Genomic DNA, 23,409 nt, shown 5'->3' on the forward strand with positions numbered 1-23,409 from the left:
TTCCGGACCCTGTGCACCGCAACGGGAGAGGCCACAAAAGTGAGAGACCCGCGCACCGAAAAAAAAAAAAAATAAAAAAAAATAAAAAAATAAGAAGCAAAAAGCATAAAAGAAAAACAACCAAAATATTTATCAAGAGAGTGGTAAAGTAAATTAGGTACATTCCTCCTGAATTATCTGCAGCTGCTGAAAAGCACAGGGCAAAGCTCTAACACAGAAAAAGAGTAAGGGCAGAGAAGCAAGTTGCAGAATATGAACTGGAGTCTTAGCTTTTTTTAAATTAGAGTCTATGACACCAAAGCATGGCCAGTGGGGATCTTGAGTTATGCGAGGAAAAACAGGGAGGTGAACAAAGCTTGAGGAAAACATCCGTGGTCGACACTAGAGCCTGCTGGAGAGCAGGTGGAGGGGATCACACACAGCCAGCTTCAGGGGAAGGGGTGAGGGGAGAGGGGGAGGCCATGGCCCTGAAGAAGTCAGCTGAGCAGGCAGCAGGGGCAGGGCAGGGAGGGACAGCTGAAAGAAGAACGAAGGACAATTCTCAGTCTTCACGGGGCTGAAAGGCAGCCAGCATGCAAAGCCCAAGTCATGCCAGGCCACTCCTCTCACCTTGCAAGAGGCAGGGCACCCCCTCCATGGGCTGGGTTTGGCTGCCCATCCCAGGACAGTGGGCAGGAAGGGAGATGGACTCACCTGGCCCAGCACAGTTCATTGGCACCCCAGCTGGAGAAAGGAGAGGGACGGTCCACGGCTCTGATCTGTCCCTTCCCTGCCCAGAGCCTCTATCCCTGGCTGGCTTGAGAGTGACCTCAGGCCAAGAGTGCAATGGCTCGCCCTGATGTTGTGAGGTCATGTTCTGCCCAGGAAGGGGCAGGAGGATGACTGTAACCATACTGGGAGGGGGCTGGGAGGCTGCTTTAAGCACATGGCCTATGTGTGTGTGGAGCACTTGTTGCAAACCAGGCCCTGTGCTTGCACTTGGCCTGTGCTGTTTCCTATGTTTCACTCACTTCTATAACCCTCGTGGTGCAAGGGAGGAAACTGGGGTTCAGAGGCTACAGAACCTGCCTAACATCACACAGCTAGTGTTAATTATCTAGTACTGTGCAACAAATGATCTCAAAACTTAGAGGCATAAATCAGTACACATTGATGATCTCATGGTTCCTGTAGATAAGGAATACGGGAGCAGTTTGGCTAGATGGTCCTGTCTCAGGGTCTCTCATGAGGTTGTGGGCAAGTTGTCAGCTCAGGCTGTCACTGAAAGGGTCGACTGAGGCTGGAGGATCCACTTCCAAGATGGCCCATTCACCCAGCTGTTGCTGGAATCCTCAGTTCCTCATCATGGGGGCTCCTCCACAGGGCTGTCTGTCTTCATGCCACAGCAGCTGGCTTTCCCCAGAGTGAATGAGTCTAGAGAACACCCAAGATTGAACCTGCAGTGACTTTTATAACCTAATCTCGGAAGCGACATAGCATCACTTCTGACACGGTCTGTGGGTCACAGGGTACCCCTGGTACCATGTGGGAGGAACTGCAGGAGGGTGTGAGTTCCAGGAGGTGGAATCACTGGGGGCCATCTTCAAGGCTGGCCACCACAGCTGGTCAAGGGAAGAGCCAGGACTCCAATCCCGCTAGGACGCAGGGAGAGACAAGGTGAGAGAAGCAGGCCAGGCCTGCACCCCCGAAGGTTTAGTGAGCCTGGGAAGAAAGCGCTCTACCTGGAAAAGGGGAGGCAGGGAGACCAGTTAGGACGCATCCAGTTAGGGAGAGACACGGGGACTCTCAAAAGATAATGGGGGGGACTTCCCTGGTGACGCAGTGGTTAAGAATCCGCCTGCCAATGCAGGAGACATGGGTTCGATCCCTGGTCCAGGAAGATCCCCCATGCTGCGGAGCAACCAAGCCCGTGTACCATAACTACTGAGCCTGAGTGCTGCAACTACTAAAGCCCACGCACCTAGAGCCCATGCTCCGCAACAAGAAGCCACCACAATGAGAAGCCTGCACACCACAAGGAAGAGTAGCCCCTGCTTGCTGCAACTAGAGAAAGCCCGTGTGCAGCAACGAAGACCCAACGCAACCAAAAAAAAAAAAAAAAAAGATATTGGCGTGGTCTCTGCCTCTGCCTACTAAGTCCCTGGTCACCATGCCTGAGGTTTGCTCGTGGCTGCCGGTGGATGGATGAAAGATGCCAAATTCAGCCAACGATTTCCAAGTCACCTGGGTAAATATCCTCCCATATGAATCATGCTATGTGAGGAAAAATCTAGACTGAAAGTCTGGAAACGGAAAGTTGCATGAGGTCTCAGGCAAGTAAGCTTCCCTCTCTGAAACTCAGCTTCCCCAACTTTAAAATGGGCTGACTCCCCAAATTGGTCAAAATTCCAAAAACTGAAAACATCCAGTGTCGATAAGCATGTAGGGCAACTAGCACCTTCATACACTGATAGTAGAAATGTAGTGTCCCCTTTAGACCCAGGCAGTGGGGAGCCCGGGCCTAGGCCCTTCTCTCTAGAAGGTATGGTGGGGAGAATAACAGAATAACAGCGCCTCCAAAGATGTCCACATCCTAATCCCCCAACCTGTGAATATGTTATCTTATATGGAAAGGGGGAATTAAGGTTGCTAGGGAGCTGACCTTAAAATCAGATTAGGGACTTCCCTGGTGGTCCAGTGGTTAAGAATCCACCTTCTAATGCAGGGAACACGGGTTCAATCCCTGGTTAGGGAACTGGGATCCCACATGCTGCAGGGCAACTAAGCCCACGCGCTGCAATGAAGAGCCTGCCGCAACAAAGAGCGTGCGTGCCGCAACTAAGACGCGACACAGCCAAAAAATAAAATAAATAAATAAAATTTAAAAATCGGGATCATCCAGGTAGGGCCAAGATAATCACAAGAGTCCTTTAAAGATGGAAGAGACAGAAAGAGTCATGGTCAGAGTGATGTAATGTGAGAAACTGGACTGCCATTGCTGGCTTTGCCAATGGAAGGGGGTCATGAGCCAAGGAATGCCAGCAGCATGTACCAACTGGAAAAGGTAAGAAAACTGATTCTCCCCTAGAGCTGCCACAACCTTAATGTTAGCCCATTGAGGTTTATTTTTGACTCTGACCTTCAGAATTGTAAAATAACCAATTTATGTCTTTTTAAACCACTAAGTTTGTGGTAATTTGTTCCAGCAGCACTAAGAAACTAATACAGAAGACCCTTCTGTGGCCCTCCTGTGGCCAAAGGATGGAGGAGGAAGGGCCACAGGGCCCAAAGGAGTGCCCAGGCAGGGCCCCCTTCAGCCTTCTACATACACTTGAGCATCAGAATCTGCAGAGCTCCCTGTGCATCACTCCAGGGTCCATCCTCCCCAGGGCAGCTGGGGTGGGTGGGGAGGAACCCAGCTGGTCCATGGTGGGATCTGGTTATTAGGTCAAGGAACATCCATCTTAGAGGACACTGGGCACCTTGTTAAAACAGTGAGACAGATCCACGCATCCCCACCTGGGAAGCTCTCCACTTCACGTTGTTCAATTTAAAAAAATAGTGAATGTTAGAGCAGTATTAAAAGTGCACAGGGGCTTCCCTGGTGGCGCAGTGGTTGAGAATCCGCCTGCCGATGAATGGGACACGGGTTTGTGCCCCGGTCCGGGAGGATCCCGCATGCCGCGGAGCGGCTGGGCCCGTGAGCCTTGGCCACTCCGCCTGTGCGTCCGGAGCCTGTGCTCCGCAACGGGAGAGGCCAAAACAGTGAGAGCCCCGCGTACCAAAAAAAAAAAAGTGCACAGGACTTCCCTGGCGGCCCAGTGGTTAAGACTCTGCGCTTCCACTGCAGAGGGCGTCGGTTTGATCCCTGATCAGGGAACTAAGATCCCACAAGCCGCACAGCGGGCCAAAACAAAAACAAAACAGTGCAATCCCAGGTTGTAAAACAGACATAAATGTGGAAACAAGTCCAGGGTCACGTTGTAAAGAACCACACCAAGCTGTTAACGGTGGGGGAGTGGGGCGCAGAGGGGCATGGAAAAGAGGGTTGTGGTGCAGGGGGTTCCACAGGCAGGCGATGGAACGGAGAGGGAAGAGGAGCAGAGAGGCGGGGCCGGGCGGGTCTGGGCGCTGGGCCGCCCTTAAACTGGGTCAGAGGGCTCCGCGCACCCCTATTGCTCGGCGGAGGTGCGGCTCTCCGCAGGGCGGCCCCGATTGGCCGGAGCCAGAAGCCCGCCCACAGGAAGGAGCCCCGCACAGGGCGAGCGAGTCAGCGGGTGCCGCACCACTTCCCGGACTTGCAGGTCCTCTTAGCCCCGGAGCGCGGTGTAGCGGGTGGGACCAAGTTAACTGCAGACGGCCTGCCTCTCGGGCACAGCCCGGTTCGGCGTGGCCCGTAAGTCGGGCCCCAACCCCCAAACGGGCTTCTCCGGCTGGGACCACCCGGAACCCCTGCACGAATCCGCGTGCGACCCCGAGCGCATTAATGGCCCACCACGGTGCCCGGTGAGCTCGGGGCCTAGGAGACCTGTCATCCCGATGACAAGCCCGAGGCTTCGGGAGGGACCCCTCAGCGCCGAGACTCCAACTCGAACCGCAGGCGCTCGGCACAGTCCAGAACCGTCTAGTGGAAGCCTCGCAGCGCCCAGGCTCGGCAGCCAGGTGTCCCCCCCCCCCCGCCGCCACCCAGGGGAGTCGCGACGCGGCGGCCGCGTGGGCCGAGCACCTCCCTGCAGAGCCTCTCTTACCAACGCTGGGCCCTCGAATCCTCCCACCCACACCCAAACAAGCCACGAAGGAGAAGCTGGGAGCTCCCAGGTCACCTCCCCAGATCCCACTCCAGCTTCTCCAAATAGTGAAAGTCGCCCACACCCACCAGTGACTCAGGCACACACAACTGGTGTCACCTCCCCCGCCCCCCCAGTCCACACCCACACCAGAGCAAGCCTGTCCCCGTACTTTGTCTCTGGCCCCACTGCCACCCAACAGCCAGTCCCTCAGGGTCTCCTTGTTACCCCAACGCCCTCAGCAACCAGAAGGAGCACTTAAAATGCCAGGGCAATCTTGTGTTTAAAACCCAGCAGTCTCAAACTCAGAACCAAAGCGAGCGAGGTGGGTGCGGGGCTGGGGGAGGGGGGGTGGGAGTGAGAGTGTCCTTGGTGCAGTTCCCCTTTGGGGAGATCTGGAGATGATGATGGTGATGGTTGCACAACAATGTGAATGTACTTAATGCCACTGATCTTTGCACTTAAAAATGGTTAAAATGGTGAATGTTACGTATATTTTACAAAACAAAGTCCAGTGGCAGCCCCACCTCAAATAAAATCCAAATTCCCAGGCCAACTGCAAGGCCCAGCTCCCCACGCTGTGGTTCCACTTCAGCCCCCAGGTCACCTCCCCCTCCAGCCCTAGCAGCCATCTGTGTTCCATCAACACACTAAGCCTGTGCACTGGGCCTTTGTGGGGCAGTTCCCTTCACCTCCCCCTCCAGCCCTAGCAGCCATCTGTGTTCCATCAACACACTAAGCCTGTGCACTGGGCCTTTGTGGGGCAGTTCCCTTCACTTCCAGCCCAGCATTCGCTCCCACTCTCCCTGCTGTCACTCTTGCTGACCACCATCTCAACTAGCCCCTCTGTGATTCTCCACCCAGAGAGGCAGCATGGTAGCAGGGTTAACAGAGGCCTGGCAGCTGGGCAGGCCAGGCCACGTCCCCACCCCAATGCTCACCAGCTCTGGGACTTGGTGCCCGCGTTTCCCCAGCTGAGAAATGAGGATGACAAACAGGAACCCCCTTTGGATTGTGGACAGAAGGAAGGAGTACTAGTACACGCTAGAGCACTAGGAGGCCTGGCACTGGTGGGTACTGTAAAGGCTCCTCCCTATTGGGCTCCTGCAGGTGGCCCCCACCCCAGGCCATCCCTCAGGCCTGCATCACATGGTGGTTCTTCCCAGCCTATTCACCATCAAACACAGCTGGGACCTGCAACCGTTTTTGTCACCTTGGACCTGGAGACACTTCCTTTAGTGGCTCTGAGGCAGAGGCAGGAGGGGCAGTGGCCCAGCCACGTCCAATGGTGCCCCATGACCTCCTGCACCAAGGGCTGCTCCCATGTGAAAGGGGGAGAGGGGTGCCCACCCTGGGACCCAAATGGGGAGAAGTCAAGACAACAACCCCAGACCTGGGGCTCACCAACACCTGTGTCGTGGCTGTCCTCAGAGCCAGCAAGGTCCCCTACAGCCCACCCACCTTGCCTCAAAGCTGTCCTACTGGGCTTCCCTGGTGGCGCAGTGGTTAAGAATCTGCCTGCCAATGCAGGGGACACGGGTTTGAGCCCTAGTCTGGGATGATCCCACATGCTGCGGAGCAACTAAGCCCGTGCGCCACAACTGCTGAGCCTACGCTCTAGACCCTGAGAGCCACAACTACTAAGCCCGCACACCTAGAACCTGTGCTCCGCAACAACAGAAGCCACCGCAGTGAGAAGCCCACGCACCGCAAAGAGTAACCCCGCTCGCCGCAACTAGAGAAAAGCCTGCATGCAGCAACCAAGACACAGTGCAGCCAAAAATAAAATAAATAAAATAAATTAATTAAAATGCAGAGATTAAAAAAAAAAGCTGTCCTACCCAGGGAGCCCAAGAGCCTGTGCTCCCAATGTGGGGGGACTGTTGCCAAGGCTGAGAGGACACCGGAGGCTGTAGGATGACACTAATGGACAAACACAGTGGCAGGATGCAGGATATACCCCGAGGACCCCCGAGCTGCCCACCGGCACCAGGCAGGGTCACCCACAGCTGTGTAAACACCAGAGCACAAGTGGATCATTTTACCCACTCAGGAGCTGGGTCAGGAGGTAGAGCTGTTCAGAAAGGAAGCCAAAAGAAATGGAGCCTCAATTATCCTGAGGGCTCAAGGCAGTGGGAACTCTGGTCAGGCAGGTTGACTGGGGTCAGCCCAGGGGCCCCAAGGCCAGTGCAGATTCCTCTTGAAGGTCGGAGAGGAGTGCCTGGTGCCGTGTCCAGGTCCAGTGCTGTGGCCTTGGGCCTCCACTTGGCCCACCCAACTCAGGGGTGCAGAGAACTACCCACAGGACACCCGCACACACCAGCCTACCAAACCCTTTGCGGTGCCCACCCGAGGCCCTTCCTGTCTTCGGCTCCTCCCAGCCTGTTCCCTAACTTGTCTCCATGACCATTGATCCATTCTTTCCTGTTAAACATTCCAAGGTGCACCTACCCTTTAGCTCAGCCCCACAGGCAAACTGCTGAAGCCGCACAATCACTCCCCAAGCCCCTTCCTGCCGGCTTTCCAGCCTGTAGTCCATGGCTTCCCCCTCCTGCCCTCTATTCATTCAGCTAGCTCATCTGCCTGTGGGTCTGCAGGCCTCAGACACATCTGTCTAACAGAGAGGGGACCTGCTGCCCCCATTGAGCCCCATAAACCCCACGGGCAAGGTGGAGCTGGAATCCGGCCACTCCCAACCCTGAGCCACAAACACCAGCCCCAACCACCACCAACGGCCACCAGGGTGAGGGCAGAAACAGCAAAAGCCCCACTTTGAAGCAAAAAACTCAGAGACCAGGTGAGTCCCTACGGGGCACATGTTTATCCAAGCCAGCCGCCTCCAGGCCGAGGCCCCCACCACTCTCTGGAGACCAGTTCCTCAATGGCCCAGCCGACAGTGTCCAGCTGGGGCTGGGCATCCCCTCCAGCGGCGGTCCTCAGTCACTGCCTGGCTTCTTCCGCCTGCCACACCAGCTCGCCCGAGATGTAGGTGGCCCGGACGTGGAGAGAGTCGTCGAGCACCACAAAGTCTGGGTCAGAGGTGGGTGGTGAGAAGCAGGCAGGGGCAGGCCCCCACTGTCCCCACCCCAAGGCCCGGGTGTGGGAAACCAAGGCCTGGCACATGACTTGTGCAGGACATCCCAGCCCATCACAGACTGAGGCCCCAGAAGCAAGACTCCAGGCAGCAGAGAACAGCCAACAATGCTCCCGCAGACCATTGCCTGTCCCATCTCAGATGCCAGAAGGCCTGGCCTGCCAGATGGGAAAGGGGGGCTGGACCAAGGCCGCTGGCCAGGCAAAGCCACCTAGGCGAGGGGAAGAACCCACTTCCTGCCCACCTGCCTCCCTGGCCCTGTCCCGGGTCTCCCAGGAACTCCCAGGCCGCCCCTCATTGGGGCCTGACCTGCATCGGCCCCGAAGTCCAGGGTCCCCTTGTGCTTCTCCAGGCCCAGCAGCTGTGCAGGGTGCAGGGACGCAGCCTCCAGGGCAGACTCCACGCTGCAGCCTGCTCAGGGAGCACAAATGGGTGACTACCCCCAACCTCTGGCTGGCTCTGCCATTTGACTGCAGGGCAGGCAGGGCCGGGGATGGGGGCGCAGCGGCAGAGCACCGAGTCCTGGGTGGCCTCATGATGCCTGGGGTCCTGCTTTCTGGAGGGGTGCTCTCCTTGGAAGCCAAGGAGAGGGGCCTGCAGGCATTTGGGTCTAGAGCATTTTGTCAGTGAGGTCCCTGAAGGGCTGGGATGGGTGAGTGGCAGGAAGAGGGTACCCAGTAGGGTTCCCCCCCAGCCCCAGAGCTCCAAATCCTAAGGTCACACTCCAGGACTCCGCAGCAGGGTGACGAGGCCCTCCCCTCCCCCCAACCTGAGGATACTGCCGGGTACCCCAATTCTCTCCATCCCCTGCTTCACCCCCCAAGCCAGGCCACAGCTGTCTGTGTCTCCCAATTCATCTCCCTGCGGCTCCAAACAGCACCTTGGACCACAGTGCCCCCCACCCCCGGCCCCCCTGCATGACATCCCAGCCCCAAGGCACTGCCAAGAGCCCCACAGGGCCTGGCCCACCACAGCCTCTGCCAGACACACCCTCCTCACCTCCCGAAGAACATGCCAACCCCCTTGAGAGGCCCCCGAGCAGCCCGAGCCTGGAGTGCTGCCCCCACCCCGCCGCCCTCCACAGCTCTGCACCTGCCAATCCTGCAGTCCCACAGGCCCCAGGCCAAGGCCCTACCCTCGGGTGCCGTGGCTTCAGTGCCTGTCACTGTGGGTTCCAGCCATCCGCTTGCTCGCAGCCCTCTCCCTCTGCCATGAGCTCCTGCAGGCGGGACCTTGGCCACATTCCTAGTGCCCATCCCCTGGGGACCCCACCAGACACAGACAGACCCTGGTGGTCCCCACTCTTCCCTCCAGCCACTCCCAGATGTAGCCTCTGCCCCAGCACACACTCACACACACACACACACACACGGCACACGCACCCCAGCCTCACTAACCTGTGGCCTGCAGGAAATGCCGGACGCAGGTATCCATTGGGGCTATGCTGCCACTCAGTGTGTTGGTGCCTTTAGAGCAGAGAGGGCAGGTTCTGGGGAGGCCAAGGGCACCAGGCACATTGGGCCACCCGAGGGCCCAGTGGGTCGGCAGGGGACACCCAGGTTCTTATATCCCACCAGAGGGGCTGAGAGGCTATCCTCACTCCGGCAGTCTTCGGGACAGGGGTCACTCACCTGCCACGTAGGCTGTCAGCCCATCCACCTCCACCTCCTGCTGCCCCAGCGTGTGACGGCCATTGCCCAAGCCCAGGGCAGGGACAGCATCAGTGACCAGCACCAGCCCTGCAAGGGGAAAGGGCCTCAGGAGCCGCCCGGCCTGGTCTTCCTACTGGCTCCCGCCCTGTATGGCCGCTCACCCTCGGGGTGGGCCCGGTGGGCGATGCGCAGGGCGGCAGGGTTGGTGTGTATGCCGTCAGCAATCATCCCGTAGAAGATGTGGCGGCCCAGGGGCAGCCGATCACTGGTCAGGAGCCCCACGATGCCTGGGTCACGGTGGTGGAACTGGGCAGGGGCAGGCAGGGGGTGCTGAGCAACAGCAGGACCCCTGCACCCTCCCGCCAGGAGCTGGGGTGGCACTCACAGGCAGCATGGCGTTGAAGAGGTGGGTGATGAAGGTGGCCCCACTCTGCACGGCTTCCTCCGCGGTGCCCAGGTCAGCTACTGAGTGCCCTGCAGGGACCCAAACTCAGACTCTGCACCCAGCCCAGGACCCCGGGTGGGCTGACCCCCGAGGTGATGACACACTCCCTTACCTAGGGACACGCAGATGCCGAGGGCCGTCAATGCCCGGATCACCTCATGGCTGCGGCCCAACTCGGGGGCCAGTGTCACGATGCGGACATTGTCCAGGCCCCCATAGGTGGCCAGCAAGTCTTGGAAAGCGTTGGCCTCAAAGGAACGCAGGTGGGCCTCGGGGTGTGCGCCCCGCTTCTCGCGGCTGATGAATGGGCCCTCCAGGTGCACCCCTGGGGGGAGGGGAGGGGATGGTTCCAGCAGGCCCCCTGCCCTGCAGCCCCCACCCTGGCCCCTCTTGCCTGCCCGCCCTCCCTCCCCAGTTGGGCATCTGGAAGGCAAGGGGCTGCCAACAGGTCCCCAAGGAGCCTCCCAGGGTAGGGGTGGGGAGAGGGGTCAGCCACTCACCGAGGACCCCTGCCCCATGGGGACCACCACTCTTCACGGGGATCTGAGGAAGGACCTGGGGGGAACCAGCTGTTAAAGCCCTGCCCCCCACGGCCCAGCACCCAGAGGTCACAGCCCAGTCAAGGTCAGAGGTCAGAGTTCAGAGCCCAGCCCCTGCTGGCCTTCCCTCAGGTGTTAGAAGATGGTCGAAGGCCCCAACCACGGGAAAGCACAGCACATCAAGAAATGACAGGTGCCCAGGGATGCAAGCCTGCCCTGCCTGAGAGGACCTAGAGGCGGGGAGACAGCTCCCAAGCAGGGGGCAGGCACATGGCACCAAGGCCCTCAAGGTGGCCCTGTCAGAGAGCAGCTAGGACACAGCGGGCTGAGCACCAAAGGGTCTGGACCCAGACAGGATGACCAGCCTGGCCTCGCTGAGGTGCAGGCCCAGGAAGCAGGGCTGGCGCAGGAGGAGGGCACGCAGTCCAGGCAGAGCAAGGGGCAGAAGCAGAGCTTGGTGGCCGGAGAGCTCAGGCACCGACGGCGCAGCCACACTGTGCCCGGATCTGGACACCAGGGGCAAAGTCACTTGTGTGACTCTCTGGGGAGAATGGGGGGCTGGAATGGCAGGAGATGGGCCTCAAAGGGCTAACAGAAAGCTAACTCTTATCTTTCCTGGTGGAAAGCAACATTTATGCTGCCCTAAACCAAAAAGTTGAGGAAAAGTACTAGCACATTTTCTAGAGATATGGGGGCAAATTCCAAGGGTCAGCTGAGTTGAAAGTGATTACCTCTAGGTGGGAACTAGTGGGAACAAAGGGCTGCTGTTTTTCCTAACAAGCCGTGTGATACACGTAAGTTCACTAAAGGATTAAAAAATTAAAATTAAGAAAAGAAATAATGGCTGAGTTTTTCTAGAGTAGAGTTTTAAAAGGGAATGCTAGAAAGCACTGAGTAGACAGAACAGACAGTCTGGAGATGAAGGGAATGAGGCACGTTCAAGGCAGGAAAGCAGTGGAAAAGGTGAAAGTGTAGAGGGCGTGTGGTGCCTGAGGAAAAGGCCTGGCTGCCACCCTGAGGAGGTGCCTGATGTTGACTCAGCAGACAATGGACCTGAAGCAGAGAACAATGCACTCAGACCTTCCTCCTGGAAGGGTAGGAAAGGGCAAGACTGGAGAAGGAGACCCCAGAAAAAGAGCAGGTGGTCTCAGTGGACCTGAAGAACTTCTGACAAAGTAGCAATCCGTTTCTGCCCACTGTGAAACGGCCCTGGAGGGAGGTGGGGCAGAACGAAGAGAGGGGTGTGTGTGGGGACACCCAAGTGAACAGTTCTCTAGTTTCTAACGCAATACTGGTATCAAAGTTTTCATATTCAAAGCCCTCCACGATTTCCACCATAAATCAGTTTACTCTATGCCTCCCAAGGCTTTCATCCTGTAAGCATTTATGAAGAGTGACAAGAAGAAAACAAGACAGTAGCCCTACTGGCTCAAAACTCCTTCCCCTATGGAAGAAGCCCCACAGTTCATCTCATGATGCTCAAAGGTGCTGCTTGAAATCAGGGGCAGCAGGTGACAGCACGGCATGGGCAGTGCGCAGCAGAGGAGCTACACAGGACGGAGAGGGGCAGAGGCCTTCCAGGCGGAGAGCTTGGGGGCAGGAGAGGGAGCTGCCTCAAATGGCTGAAATGCAGGTGGGGAAGGAATGCTCAGGAGGGTTGGTCCACCCTGCAGGAGGTTGGGGGAAACATGAGTGTTGTGCGGAGCCTGACACCTGGGAAAGGCCACTCTGGCAGGACCCAGGGCTGGGACAGCAGTTGGGAGACTGGGTTAAGAGTCACTAAGCCTCACTGTTGGGGACCAGAAGAGGGGAGGAGAAAGAAGAGGGGGCAAGAGGGTAGGCATGTTCCTGGATCCTGGGCAGGGAAATTACAGCCTGATGACTGAGAGAGAAAACACAGAACCAGGGGCCAGTTTGCAGCAGGAAAACGAGATTGGTTTTTGACACCTGACTCTGTTGTGGGAGACTCGGGGAAATTTCCGGAAAGATGTCCATAGCTGACATTTACCAAGAGCATACTATGAACCAAGCATAGTGCTGAGCGCCCAACCCTAAGAGATGGATTCCATTATTATTCTTACTTAAGGTTTGAAAAAACTGAGGTTCAGAAACAAATAATGTTGTCCGGAGCCTCCCAGACGATACACGAAGTCAGGGGGCCGGGACCGAACCCGGGTCCACAGCAACCTCCCCCGGATCTCAGCTCTGAGTCTGTGTGCACATACCCAGGAGGGGACCCCACAGCAGGCAACACAATCCAGGATCCTGGGATGGATCCTGTTCTGGAGAAAAACTACAAAACTAGAACATAAAAGGTAGACTAAAAGGTAACCGTGTTAATTCCGCAAACTCAAGGACTCCATGGTACTCGAATAAAGGAATACCCATGCTTTTAAGAAAGGGGTAAATACTAAGGAACAAACACGTATGTTGTGTGCCAACTACAATTCAGAAATTCAGAGAAACAGAACAATATACAAACAAAGAAAACAAGATCGAATAACATAACGTGGCAAAGAGCAAAACCGGAGAACCTGCGTACAAAGTAAAACTTAAAGGAAAAATGGACCGTGGACAACTGAATCCCAAGACTTGCAAATGAGAAAGAAGTGGAACAGTGTGGTGGTGCATGCGGGAGCAGCAAAGGAAGCCTGGGGCAGGCGACGGAGCTTCTTTCTGGAGAGCTGTTCACTGGCACCGCATACCACAGATCGGTGGTGGAGCATGATCAACTAAGGACGTGGCAATCACAGAGTCCCCAGCAGCCTTAGTCAAGGAGGTGCCTGGAGGCGGCCAGACTGCAGGGTGGGGAGGGCGTATGGCAGGTGACTGAGGCAGCGAATGTGGAAGCCCATGGGACAGTCAGACCCGCAGTGGCACACCAGGCGGAGGAACACCTGGATGAGAAAGCCCAGGGGAGGGGACCCCCAGGCCCGGGTGGAGGGAGGCCAGCAGGTGAGGCCAGAATCAAGGGCCAAGGGGTGTTCGTGAGGGAAAGAGATCAGATTTGAAAATTAAGAGGCTGGGTGTTCCTGGGGCCTCCTTCGCTTGAGGCCGGGAGCCTGACCTCACCTTGCGATAAACCTCCGGTGGCGAGGTGACCAACGTGGGACAGAAGGAGGTGACTCCGTGCGGCAGGATCCTCCGGGCCACCAGGGCGACTCCCGAACCCACGTCCTCCGTGGCCTGAGAGAAGTCAACGCCAAACCCACCTGCGGTACAGACAAGAGGGGATCACACGGTGCTCAGAGCTCCTCCTCTGGGTCCCCGCCCCGCAGGCTCCGGACCACACCGTTGATCTGCACGTCGATGAAGCCGGGCGCTAGGATGCAGCCCCCGCAGTCCCTATGCTCGTCAGCCACGCGCCGCTCCTCAAAGAACAGCTTCTCCGGGTCCAGAATGCGGCCCCCGCGTACCCACAGATCCTCCCTGCGCACAGAGCGGGGCGGAGGTTCGCATCACCGGCCCCGGAGCCCACCAGGGCGGCCCCGGCCCCGGCCCGCGCCCACCTGAGCAGCGCCCGGCCCCGCAGGATGCGACAGTTGGTGAACTGGATCACCGGGGCCCGCGCCGCGCCCTGCCCGCCGCGCATCCTGAGCCCAACCAAGCGGGAGACGCCGGATTCCGCGCCGAGTTCCGGCCTAGAGATTGGCCGGGCGCACGTGACTCTCAGCTGAGGCGTGCCCACGTGATCCGCGCGCCCACGTGACCAGCGTGGTGCACAGTGACGCGGCGACGTCTTCCCGGGTGGCCCAGCCCTCGGCCCCTCCCTCCCGGCCCCGCCACCCTCGAGCCCCGGGCCCCAACAAGCGACCCACACCCAGGCATCCAGTCACATCCGAGAACTTTATTGGACACGGTTCGGCGCCAGGGCCCAATGGGCCCAACACACTGCGCCACGGCCCGGCAGCCAGGGCTGCAGGAGGTGGTTCCATCCAACGCGTCTCAGGGCAAACGGTAACCGCACAACGCAACAGTCTACCTAAGATTACTATAGAGTTGGGAGACGGAGGGCTGCTCCACAGACGTATGAACAGGTCAAATCTTTATAAATAAACATCCAGTGAAGAGAAAATGACAACTCTAATTCATCCTTATACACAGAGCACTCTAGGGCAGATGGGTGGGGGCGGCCAGAGGCCTGCATCCTCACTGGTCAGGGGCCTGGACCGGAAGTGGTGGGCCCAGATGTCCACGGCACGGGGCGGGCAGGGGCAAGGCTGGGGGCAACAGACGATGGGCACTAGGACACTGCGCATTTACAAGACCAACTACTGGCAGGCAGCTGCCCCGTGCGTGTGTGTCAGGCTGTTCGTTCTGGAATGAGGAGGGGTGGTCTTTACATCATATTCTGTGGCTGGTGGGCCCGGAGGGGCTACTTTGTGGAGAGGATGAGGGCGACGATGAGACCGTAGAGGCCGAGCACCTCGGCGAAGATGAGGATCAGGATCATGCCCACGAATAGTCGGGGCTGCTGGGCAGTGCCCCGTACGCCGGCGTCCCCCACGATGCCGATGGCAAAGCCAGCTGCCAGCCCACTCAGGCCCACGCTTAGGCCAGCGCCCAGCTGAAGGAAACTCCTGGGGGAGAGAGTACACAGGACGGATGTTAGCCAGCAGCCAGGGAAGGCAGCAGGCATGGGTCACCAGCCATCCACCCAAGACCCCTCCTGTCTCCGCACAGTGACTTTACCCCAGGCAGGGTGTAGGGAGAGCAACCCAGGCCTCACCTGTAGAGACTGATGCCATCATTCAGGGAGTTGGCAATGAGGACTGCCACCACCAGGCCATAGATTGCGATGATACCGGCCATGACCACCGGGATGATGGACTTCATGATCAACTCCGGCCGCATGACAGACATGGCTGCGATGCCGGTGCCACTCTTGGCTGTGCCATAGGCGGCACCCAGGGCTGAGGGGGAGAAGATGAGGTGAGCCCAGAGCACCTGTGGCCAGGACCCTGGGGGCAGCTTTTGGCATACTTGAAGGCCAACGCAAGTTATCACCTGCAAGGGGCAAGATGAAAGTGGCACTCGGCCAGGAGCAGGTGGCCTTCAGAGGAACGGCCATAGCTGGGCACTCAAGGAACCCAAGGTATGGGTTCCTCCATCAGATGCCCTCATGGCTGTCTGGCCCATATGGGCTCCTGCTTTCCTGTGAAATCCCAACCCAGACTCACCAGCACTCCCCATGCCTGCTACATAGATCCCATGCTCCCATGGAGCCTCAGACCTAAAAGGTGGAGCTATGACAGGCTGCCCTGTCACACGGGGAAACAGGCAGCTGGGCACAGAAGGCTTGCAGATTCTGGGCACCTTTTGTCCCACCAAGCACTTTCCCACATCAGGAAAGGCCTGGAAAAGCACAAGCTATGTCAACAGCCCAGATGTTGAGACCGGGTCAGCCCACAAGCCCTGGGACTAAGTGCAGAGACAACATGCTGGAAGAGCCACTGCCGTGTACGGTCAGGGGAAGCTGGCCTGGCAATTCTCGTCCTCTCAGGCCAGAGGTTCGCCCACTCCCCACCCTGCCCACCGCACCTCCCACAACTCCAAGCCCAGGGACACGCTGCAGCAAGGGCTAGTGTGTCTGTCAACAGACTGAATGCTCTGCCAGAAAAGGCAGCTCTCGGCACCCTCAGCCACAGAGCAGGCCAGGACTCTTGAGTTCGGGGAGAATCCTCTCTGAACAACCAGAGAAAGGGCAAGTCAAAGAGAGGACAGGGTACAGGAAAGACAGTGGGCTGTGAAGCCATCACCCAGGCCAACCCCAAGGCTCCTGCAGACCTGTGAGAAGCCTAGCTTGTGCTGAGGCCTCCGGTAATTGGGCGGGGGTGGGGGGGCTCTAGGCACTGCAGGACTCCTGTCTCCCCTGCCACTGTCCCTCCTCCCTCTTCCCAGGGTGGGCTGCCTTCCTGAAAGCCCCCCTTCTCCTGGCCTGTCTTCCAAGCCTAGAAAAAACGTTTCCAAGTACAACAGAGAACCACAGGGGCACAGGCAGCTTTTCTGACTCCAGTCGCCACCTTCAAGGCTCCCAATGTGCGGCTTGAGCAGATGCTGACATGGGTCAGAGGTGGAAGGGGCCAGGACAATCCCAGTCCTTCCCGTGCATCTTTGACTCACCTGTTTGGGCTGCCAAAAGATGACTAATCTGTGCTCATTGCAGAGCAGGGATGAGGTCAGAGGGGCTCTGCCTTCCCAGGGCTCTGAGCCTGGTGAAGAGACAGACGCAGCCCCTCCAAGCATGGCAACACGTTCCAGGAAGAGTGGGGAGGTCTGGGGAAAGGTTTCACAAGGGAGGTGACAACTGAGTGGAGGGCTGATAGTGAGTAGGTGGTCACAGAAAGGTGAGGCAAGAGGAAGAAGATTCCAGACCACACAGAGCAGAGACACCAGATAGGGAGCAGAGGGAGGGAGGCAGCGGTGGGGGCAGCAGGACCTGCACTGCTTTCCCCTCCACACCCCTGACATCCAGCCTTCAGGTGTCAATCTTCACCAAGCCGCTCCTGGAGCAACAGTGCATTTTTCGGCCTCCTACTACAGGCCCAGCACCACACCAGGCCAGCGCCAGGGCTCATTACTCAAGGACGAGGGCACAGACTGATAGGTGGCACTGGGTGAGACCCCATTACAGGGAAGCCAGCACCCCAGGCAGTGGGCCCTGGGGCAAGGCTGGAGCCGGCGAGAGTCGGCAAGTGAGCTGGGCCCTTCTCTGTAGAGTGCAGCATGGAGATCATGTGGCTGTGCTTCCCCTGGGGGTGGGGAAGCCACAAGAGGAACAAAGGGAAGAAACAAGGATGACCATCAAGAGGGAAAAGCAGCCTGGCCCAGGCTGCTGGGCTGGGAAGACCCTGGATGCCAGCTCCAGAATCCAAGCCTGAAGGTGCTCCAGATGGAGCAGGGAACAGAAAGAGGAATCAGGACACAGTTCCGTGAACATAGCGCCAAACACCAGCAGCTCACTGGTAGGGAGGACGTCACAGAAGATATGGAAAAGGAGCAACTGACGGCTCCGTGGAAGACATGATGAAGAAAGAATATACAAGACTTGGGTCGTAAGTTAAGAAAAAAAGGGAAGCTGGAATGGGTGATGGGGATTGGGAGAGGGAGTGGACCTCATTCAGTCGTAAGAAGACCAGTCAGCCAAGTGCTAGGCAGGCCAGGGGCAATCTGGGCCAGGAGCAGCGGACAGAGCTTGCACTCACCCTGGCAGCAACACCTGAGGCCTGAGAACTGTTCAGGAAGGCCCAAGGAAGTAGACAAAGACAGGCCCTGGAGAAAGGCTCTAGAGAAAGAAATTAAGTCAGAGTCTGACCCAACTGACCAAGTAAGAAGCTGGCTACTGTAGGGCCACAGTAAGCCCCATGTAGGGAGGGGAGCAGGAGTGAAGCTGCATATGAGCCAACCAGAACGGGTGGCCCCAATTCCCAGAAGCCTGGGGCAAGCAAACTACCTCTGGACCAGTGATACCCTGTTCTCAGTAACTTCCAAAGACCTGTTGGTCAGGCTCCATTCAAAAGTACCAAGTAAGTTCTAGAAGGACAGGAAGAGAGGCACCTGGTGACCGGAAGGAGGCCAGGAGCCGGATACGGAAAAAGGGTTTAGGGGCAAACTCAGCCAGAATTCAAGTTCCACATGGGCAGGGTTCTTGTTTTGTTCACCGATGTCCCCCAGTGCCTGGCACACAGTAGGAGCTCAATGGAGAATTGCTGAATGGTCAATGACACACAATCAACAACTCACAAGTGGCCAGGAACTGGCCCTGGAGGCATTCCGGAGGCAAAGAGCAGAAAAGGGTGGGGGAAAAGGGGGTACAGCAACCTGCTGGGAGGCACGGGAGAGCAGGCAGCTCTGGAAGATGTGGAAATAGTAGGCGTCGCTTAGGACAGAAGGGGAAGTACAGGCCACTTCTCCCACCACAAATGACCCCTTACTCGCACATGATGGGAAGGGCAGGGCCCACTCAGCAGCTTGTGACCAGCAGGCAGGCCCGCCTGGGCAGAGGGAGGCCCCAAGCCCCCACCCCACTAATGTTTATAGTCAGCAGAGAGTGTTTAGAGTTCAATCCCTCCACATACCTGCATAGGGAGCCTCTCCAGTCCACCACACAGGGTGGGGCAGGGCGAGTCATCAAAGCCCAAAACCAGACCTACCTCAGAAGGCCTGGACCAGACCAGGCCAGACCAGTCCACAGGGACTGCAGCTGGGTCAGGACTCACCTCCCTGGGTCCCACGGGTCAGGACTCACCTCCCTGGGTCCCACATTCCTGGCCGGGCCCAAGTGCTCTTCTCCCAGAAGGGCCAATTTTCATTGAATTTTACACCCCAGGACTGATAAGACCCAACTTCAAAACCAAGGTGCCATCAAAAACCCTGCAAGGCCCCTTCTCCATTCCTAGGGCAGCCCCTCCCAATTCCAGGCCTCAGGGAAGGGGAGAAAGGTCATTCATTCATTCAGGCCTGAATTGAAGACAGCCTTCTATGGAAAATAACCCAATCCCCTCAACACTGAGGCTTCATGCTACCTCGCTCACCCAGACAAGCGTCCGCAAACGCAGTGCTGAGGCTGGCCTGTCTCCCAGACATCCATACTGCACCCTCGGCCTGTCTGACCCACCCCCACCCCCCCAACTCCACTCCCACCTCTGGGTCCCTGCCGTCTCTCAAGACCAACCTCTCAACCCAGCTTTTCTAACCAACCCACACCGCCTACAGGGGTATTGGGAAACACCGACAAGCCCTAACCGGAAGCACCTGCCTAGGTGCAGACCCACCTAAGCCCCGCCGACGGGCCAGGCCGCCACAAGGGCGAGAGCTGTGGACCACGGCGGGGAGCGCCAGGGCCGGATTCCCCACCTCCGTCGCCCACGGACAGGGTCGGCCCCGTGTCGGGGCATCTTTCCGAAGTGTGATATCACACCGGCCCGCAGGATGGGGGGGCGGGTGCGGAGCAGACGCAGGACCGCGAGCCCCCACCCCAGCCTCGCTCCCGCCTCTCCAGGGGCTAAGATGGCAGCGGCGCCGCCGCCCCACCCCCGCACCGACACGACCGGCTGGCCGCGGGCCAGCCCGGGACCCCTGGGAGACCCTGGGACACACACCGGGGCCTAGCCCGCATGCCCTGCTCTCCAGACACCCAACGGCCCCCTGCAGCCCTCAGGGCCCCGGCCCAGGCCTGCAATCACGTGAGACCCGGGACCCCCAACAGCTCGAAATTACGTCAGAGTGACGTCACACGCCGAACCCCGGCGAGCAGCAGGCACGAGCCCCGCGCGCCCCCCGCCTCCCGGGTCCCTCCTGCCACGGCGCTCACCGCTGAAGACCATGGCGGCCGAGGCGCCCATGACCGCGAAAAAGGAAGCGTACTCGGGGCCACTCTTGGCCTCGGACATGTCTGCGGGTGAGGCGGGGGCGAGGTCGGGCCGCGCGGCGAGCACCGAGCTGTATGAAGCGAGCAATCAGGCAGCTGGCAAAGCGATCCGGGCCGTCAGCCGCTGCGCTCTAAATACCAGCACCGCAGAACAAAATGGCGGCCGTGGCCGCGTCACATGACCCGGGCCCCGCCCCTGCGGGCCATACCACTTCGCGCCGGTAGGGGGCGTCACGGCCCCGGGACGCCCCCTAGCGGCCCGCTGACTGCCCACGCACTGTGCTGTCGCCTTGCCGGCCTGGACCCCTGCGCCCTGCCCCACCTCGGCCTCCTCAGGTGCCCTGTCAGGCGCCGCCGGCCTCTCGAACCCCGCGGCGTTAGGCCCGTCCGGTCCCCGGGCCGGGGCGGGGCGGTGGAGCGCCATATTAGCATATGGGGCGGGGCTCGAGGTGTCCCGCCTCCTCTGCGGCTGCGCGGCACTATTCGGTGTTCGCTTACGAGCGTCGTTTTTCTTTGCGTTCTCGGTGTGCAGGCTGGCCGAGGGTTCTCACGGCCCAGCCCCCAGGGACCCAGGACTACCGTCTACTCCGAACGTCCTCATACTTCCTGGGGTGATCTGAGAGTCCAAGCAGACAGAGCCGAAATCCTGTGTCCCCGGTTGCCCCCCACCCCCACCCCGCCGAAACCGTCCCCAGACTCTTCCAGACCCACCAGGCCCCGACCCAGCAATTGGTGATTTCTCCCCTGGCTTCCGAGGAAAAGGAGCCCCCTCTCCCGTATCAGTTCCCTCTTTTGCATCAGGGACCCAGACTACAGTTGGAGGGGTTGTCTCTGCCCCTCAAAATGTAAGCATGACTGGTTTGAAGCCCTGTCGGTGTTACAACCTGTGAAGGCTTCCCCGGATTTCTACATCTTCTGGGGTCCCTGTCCTGCCTGTTCCCACACAAAGCCTGCAAATGCAGGGCTGCCCTTATTTCTGGAGCAGCAGTAAGTGGTTCCCTCTCAGCCCAGCAGGCAGCCTGGCCTGGGACTGGCCCCACCCTGATGATCCCATGTGGCCATCCTGGCACCCCAACTGGCTGCCTTATCTCTGCCCACCAGCTCTGGTTCCCTTTGCCTTTTTGTCCTGTCCATTTCAGGAGCCCTGGGTGGCTGCCATCTAGTCCTGGATCTCCCTTGAGCCCCAAGCCCTTGTCCCAGCATTGAAGCACTCTCCCTGAACAACCTGAGCGGTAGCTGTCATCAACCTTCTCCATGTGGGTGGTGGGGTCACCTCCCCTGGCCTGGCCCTCCCACTGGACTCTCAGACCCACCTTCCACGAAAGGAACCTCCCTCACAGCCTCTTCTCGGTGAGGCTGAGTTTGCCCCTCTCTGAACTTGTAGCTCTCAGAGTGCCATGTCTGTCGTGTTCAAAAGAGAGGAGGCCACCATTCTGCTAGAGCCCTCCCCACCACCCTCTGCCACCTGACCAACTTCTGGAAAGAGGAATCTTCACTCAGCATCTCCACCTCCTCCCCAGCTCCTTGCCCTTGCCAAGGTTGCTGGTGACCGCCATTTCTCTAAGCTGAGGAACATTCGTCAGGCTGTCTGAATGGGCTTCTCTGCTGCCACGGCCTGCTGCCCACTTCTCCACACCCCACTCTCTCCAGTTCGCCTCCATCTACCCTGACGCCCTCATTCCTTCCTGGAGTCACAAGGAGGAGCAAGGACGGACCCAAGCCCTGAAGCTTCAGCTTCACTGCAGGTCCTGGGTGTTCCCAGGGCTCCGCCTGCCCTGCCCTACCCTGGGTGATCACCTGCACCTTTCCAGACCTGAAGCTGTCTGAGCAAGCGAATACCCAAGTGTATGGCCCAGTCCCCATAATTACAGGCACTCAGGGTCCAGGGCCCGGGGAGCCCAGACCAGGGAGCTGTCACTGGCTGGGGGGTGGGGAGGCTGCATGCAGGGGCAGAATTCAGACTAAGGAAAGGAGATACAGGACAGCCCGCCTCGGGAAACTGCACAGCCAAAAGCACAGTGGTGGCAAAGCACACAAACCCCAGCACAGCTGAAGGCCTGAGACTGGGAGGTCAGGGAGACAGTTCCCCCCTCAGGCTGAGGGCAGGTCGGCTTTGCTCACCGTCTTCTAGTTTTCTGCCCAAGTTCTGGTGTGAGAAGTCACAGCGGGTCTCCAGTGGGGCTGCTGACACCTCAAACTAGCATGTCTCAAGCTGAGCTCACCTTCCGGCGCATCACCACCAGCTTCCACTTGGTTGTTTCTATTTCCGGCAAGAGGCACAGCCATCAGCCACTGCCACACCAGCAGCCTTCGAGTCACAGCTCCCTCTTCATTACTCACCAGGCCTCGAGATTCTGTGGCTTCCCAGCTCTCAGCTCTGCCCCTGGCTCACTGCTGCTGCTGCCCCTAAGACAGGCCTTTACTTCTGGCCTGGGTCTTCTCACAGCCTCCAACCTGGTCTGCCTGCCCAGTCTTCCTCGCCCTGTCACCATGGGAGCTTCCTAACTGGTACATCTGACCAGTCACTCTGGTCCCGGAATCCTTCAATGTCCCTCTAAGCATTTGGGGGCATTATCTAATCTTCATAATAATCCTTTGAGGAAGATATAACCATTACCCTCATTAGGTGGACGAAACAGGCCTAGGAAGGTTTAGTACCTTGCCCAGGGTTAGCCGGCTAGCGAGTAGTGGAATTGAAACTCAAACTCCACAGGCTGAGCCTAGCCTGTGCGGCTTACTACACCTCCTGCTTCCTGCATAGGAGCTCAGGGAGTGTCTGGTGACCAGTGACAGGGACAGGAGAGACCCAGGTCACCTTCCCCTTGGCCTCTCAGCATCAGGCAGGGCCCGGGGAGGGAGTAGTCCAGGGGATGTGGAAGGGAATGGCCAGGGACACACACCTCTGCCTTCTCCCTCACAGTTATGCAGCCCCTGGAGTGAAATCACAGTGTCAAAAGCCCCTGGCCTGTCACTGTGCAGGTGGGAATTTCCAGGAATAAAGAAGGAGGGGCTTTGGGAAACTCAAGCCAGAGACCCCAATAGGGAGAGGTATAGAGAGATGCGGGGTGAGGTCCCGACTTCCCCGAGGGTTCTAACGGGGATGAATAGGCCCACTGTCTGGACTGAAAGATGGTGGGAGAGAGAAATCCAATGGCACTTTGCAGAGACCTCAGGGAAGGAGGAGATGGCTGGGGAGATGGAGACCAGGAATAAAGTGACACAGGGCCTCAAATGATTAGAAAGATGAACTAATCCTGAGGAAGCCATTTCAAAGAAGAAAGGAGAGAGTCCTGCAGCCTGACATGGCAGTCTTATCAAGAACATCAGGAAACTGCAGACAAGGTGTCCAGGCAAAGCGCCTTCTCCCAGTGGACAGTCCCATTCTTCCAAGTAGCCATGAAGACACACCATAGGGTGTGATGCTCAGAGAGGGCACCAGGCTCTCTTGACTTGACTAGATAAGAGCTAAGTGTGGCCCAGGCAAGGCTGGGAGGAGATGGAACAAAAAATATAGTTGCAATATCAGAGGGGGGAGGGGCAGGA

At 58.3% G+C, this 23,409-nt stretch overlaps 2 protein-coding genes across 3 annotated transcripts; both read right to left on the minus strand.

Annotated features, from left to right (window-relative positions):
* Positions 1–7,568: 7,568 nt before the first annotated feature.
* Positions 7,569–14,158, minus strand: AMDHD2 (amidohydrolase domain containing 2). 2 transcript variants are annotated; one of them, XM_007100043.4, is made up of 11 exons: positions 14,006–14,158; positions 13,789–13,925; positions 13,569–13,708; positions 10,458–10,512; positions 10,070–10,282; positions 9,898–9,986; positions 9,674–9,818; positions 9,492–9,599; positions 9,258–9,326; positions 8,170–8,271; positions 7,569–7,795 (listed from the first exon to the last, which is right to left on the minus strand). In XM_007100043.4, exons 1-11 carry the CDS (start codon positions 14,086–14,088, stop codon positions 7,707–7,709), a joined length of 1,230 nt encoding a protein of 409 aa, XP_007100105.1. In that variant the 5' UTR covers positions 14,089–14,158; the 3' UTR covers positions 7,569–7,706. The 2 variants fall into 2 exon arrangements, with proteins under 2 accessions (XP_007100105.1, XP_007100106.1); XM_007100044.4 differs by lacking the exon at positions 9,258–9,326.
* A 165-nt stretch (positions 14,159–14,323) lies between these two features.
* On the minus strand, positions 14,324–20,028 carry ATP6V0C (ATPase H+ transporting V0 subunit c). The gene is made up of 3 exons (XM_007100045.4): positions 19,810–20,028; positions 15,226–15,409; positions 14,324–15,076 (listed from the first exon to the last, which is right to left on the minus strand). The coding sequence occupies exons 1-3, from the start codon at positions 19,886–19,888 to the stop codon at positions 14,872–14,874; spliced, it is 468 nt and encodes a 155-aa protein (XP_007100107.1). The 5' UTR covers positions 19,889–20,028; the 3' UTR covers positions 14,324–14,871.
* Between the last annotated feature and the right edge of the window lie 3,381 nt (positions 20,029–23,409).

The sequence above is a fragment of the Physeter macrocephalus genome, unplaced genomic scaffold (genome assembly GCF_002837175.3).
Source record: "Physeter macrocephalus isolate SW-GA unplaced genomic scaffold, ASM283717v5 random_821, whole genome shotgun sequence".
Lineage (NCBI taxonomy): Eukaryota > Metazoa > Chordata > Mammalia > Artiodactyla > Physeteridae > Physeter > Physeter macrocephalus.

Excerpts from the sequence above, each read along its gene's own strand:
- AMDHD2 (XM_007100043.4), bottom strand. The coding sequence starts at position 14,088 with ATGCGCGGCGGGCAGGGCGCGGCGCGGGCCCCGGTGATCCAGTTCACC. Across the intron at positions 10,513-13,568 it reads CACCGGAGGTTTATCGCAAG|GTCCTTCCTCAGATCCCCGT; the intron begins GTGAGGTCAGGC and ends GGTTCCCCCCAG. Across the intron at positions 9,819-9,897 it reads TCTTCAACGCCATGCTGCCT|TTCCACCACCGTGACCCAGG; the intron begins GTGAGTGCCACC and ends GCCCCTGCCCAG.
- ATP6V0C (XM_007100045.4), bottom strand. The coding sequence starts at position 19,888 with ATGTCCGAGGCCAAGAGTGGCCCCGAGTACGCTTCCTTTTTCGCGGTC. Across the intron at positions 15,410-19,809 it reads GGCCGCCATGGTCTTCAGCG|CCCTGGGTGCCGCCTATGGC; the intron begins GTGAGCGCCGTG and ends TCTCCCCCTCAG. Across the intron at positions 15,077-15,225 it reads GATGGCATCAGTCTCTACAG|GAGTTTCCTTCAGCTGGGCG; the intron begins GTGAGGCCTGGG and ends TCTCTCCCCCAG.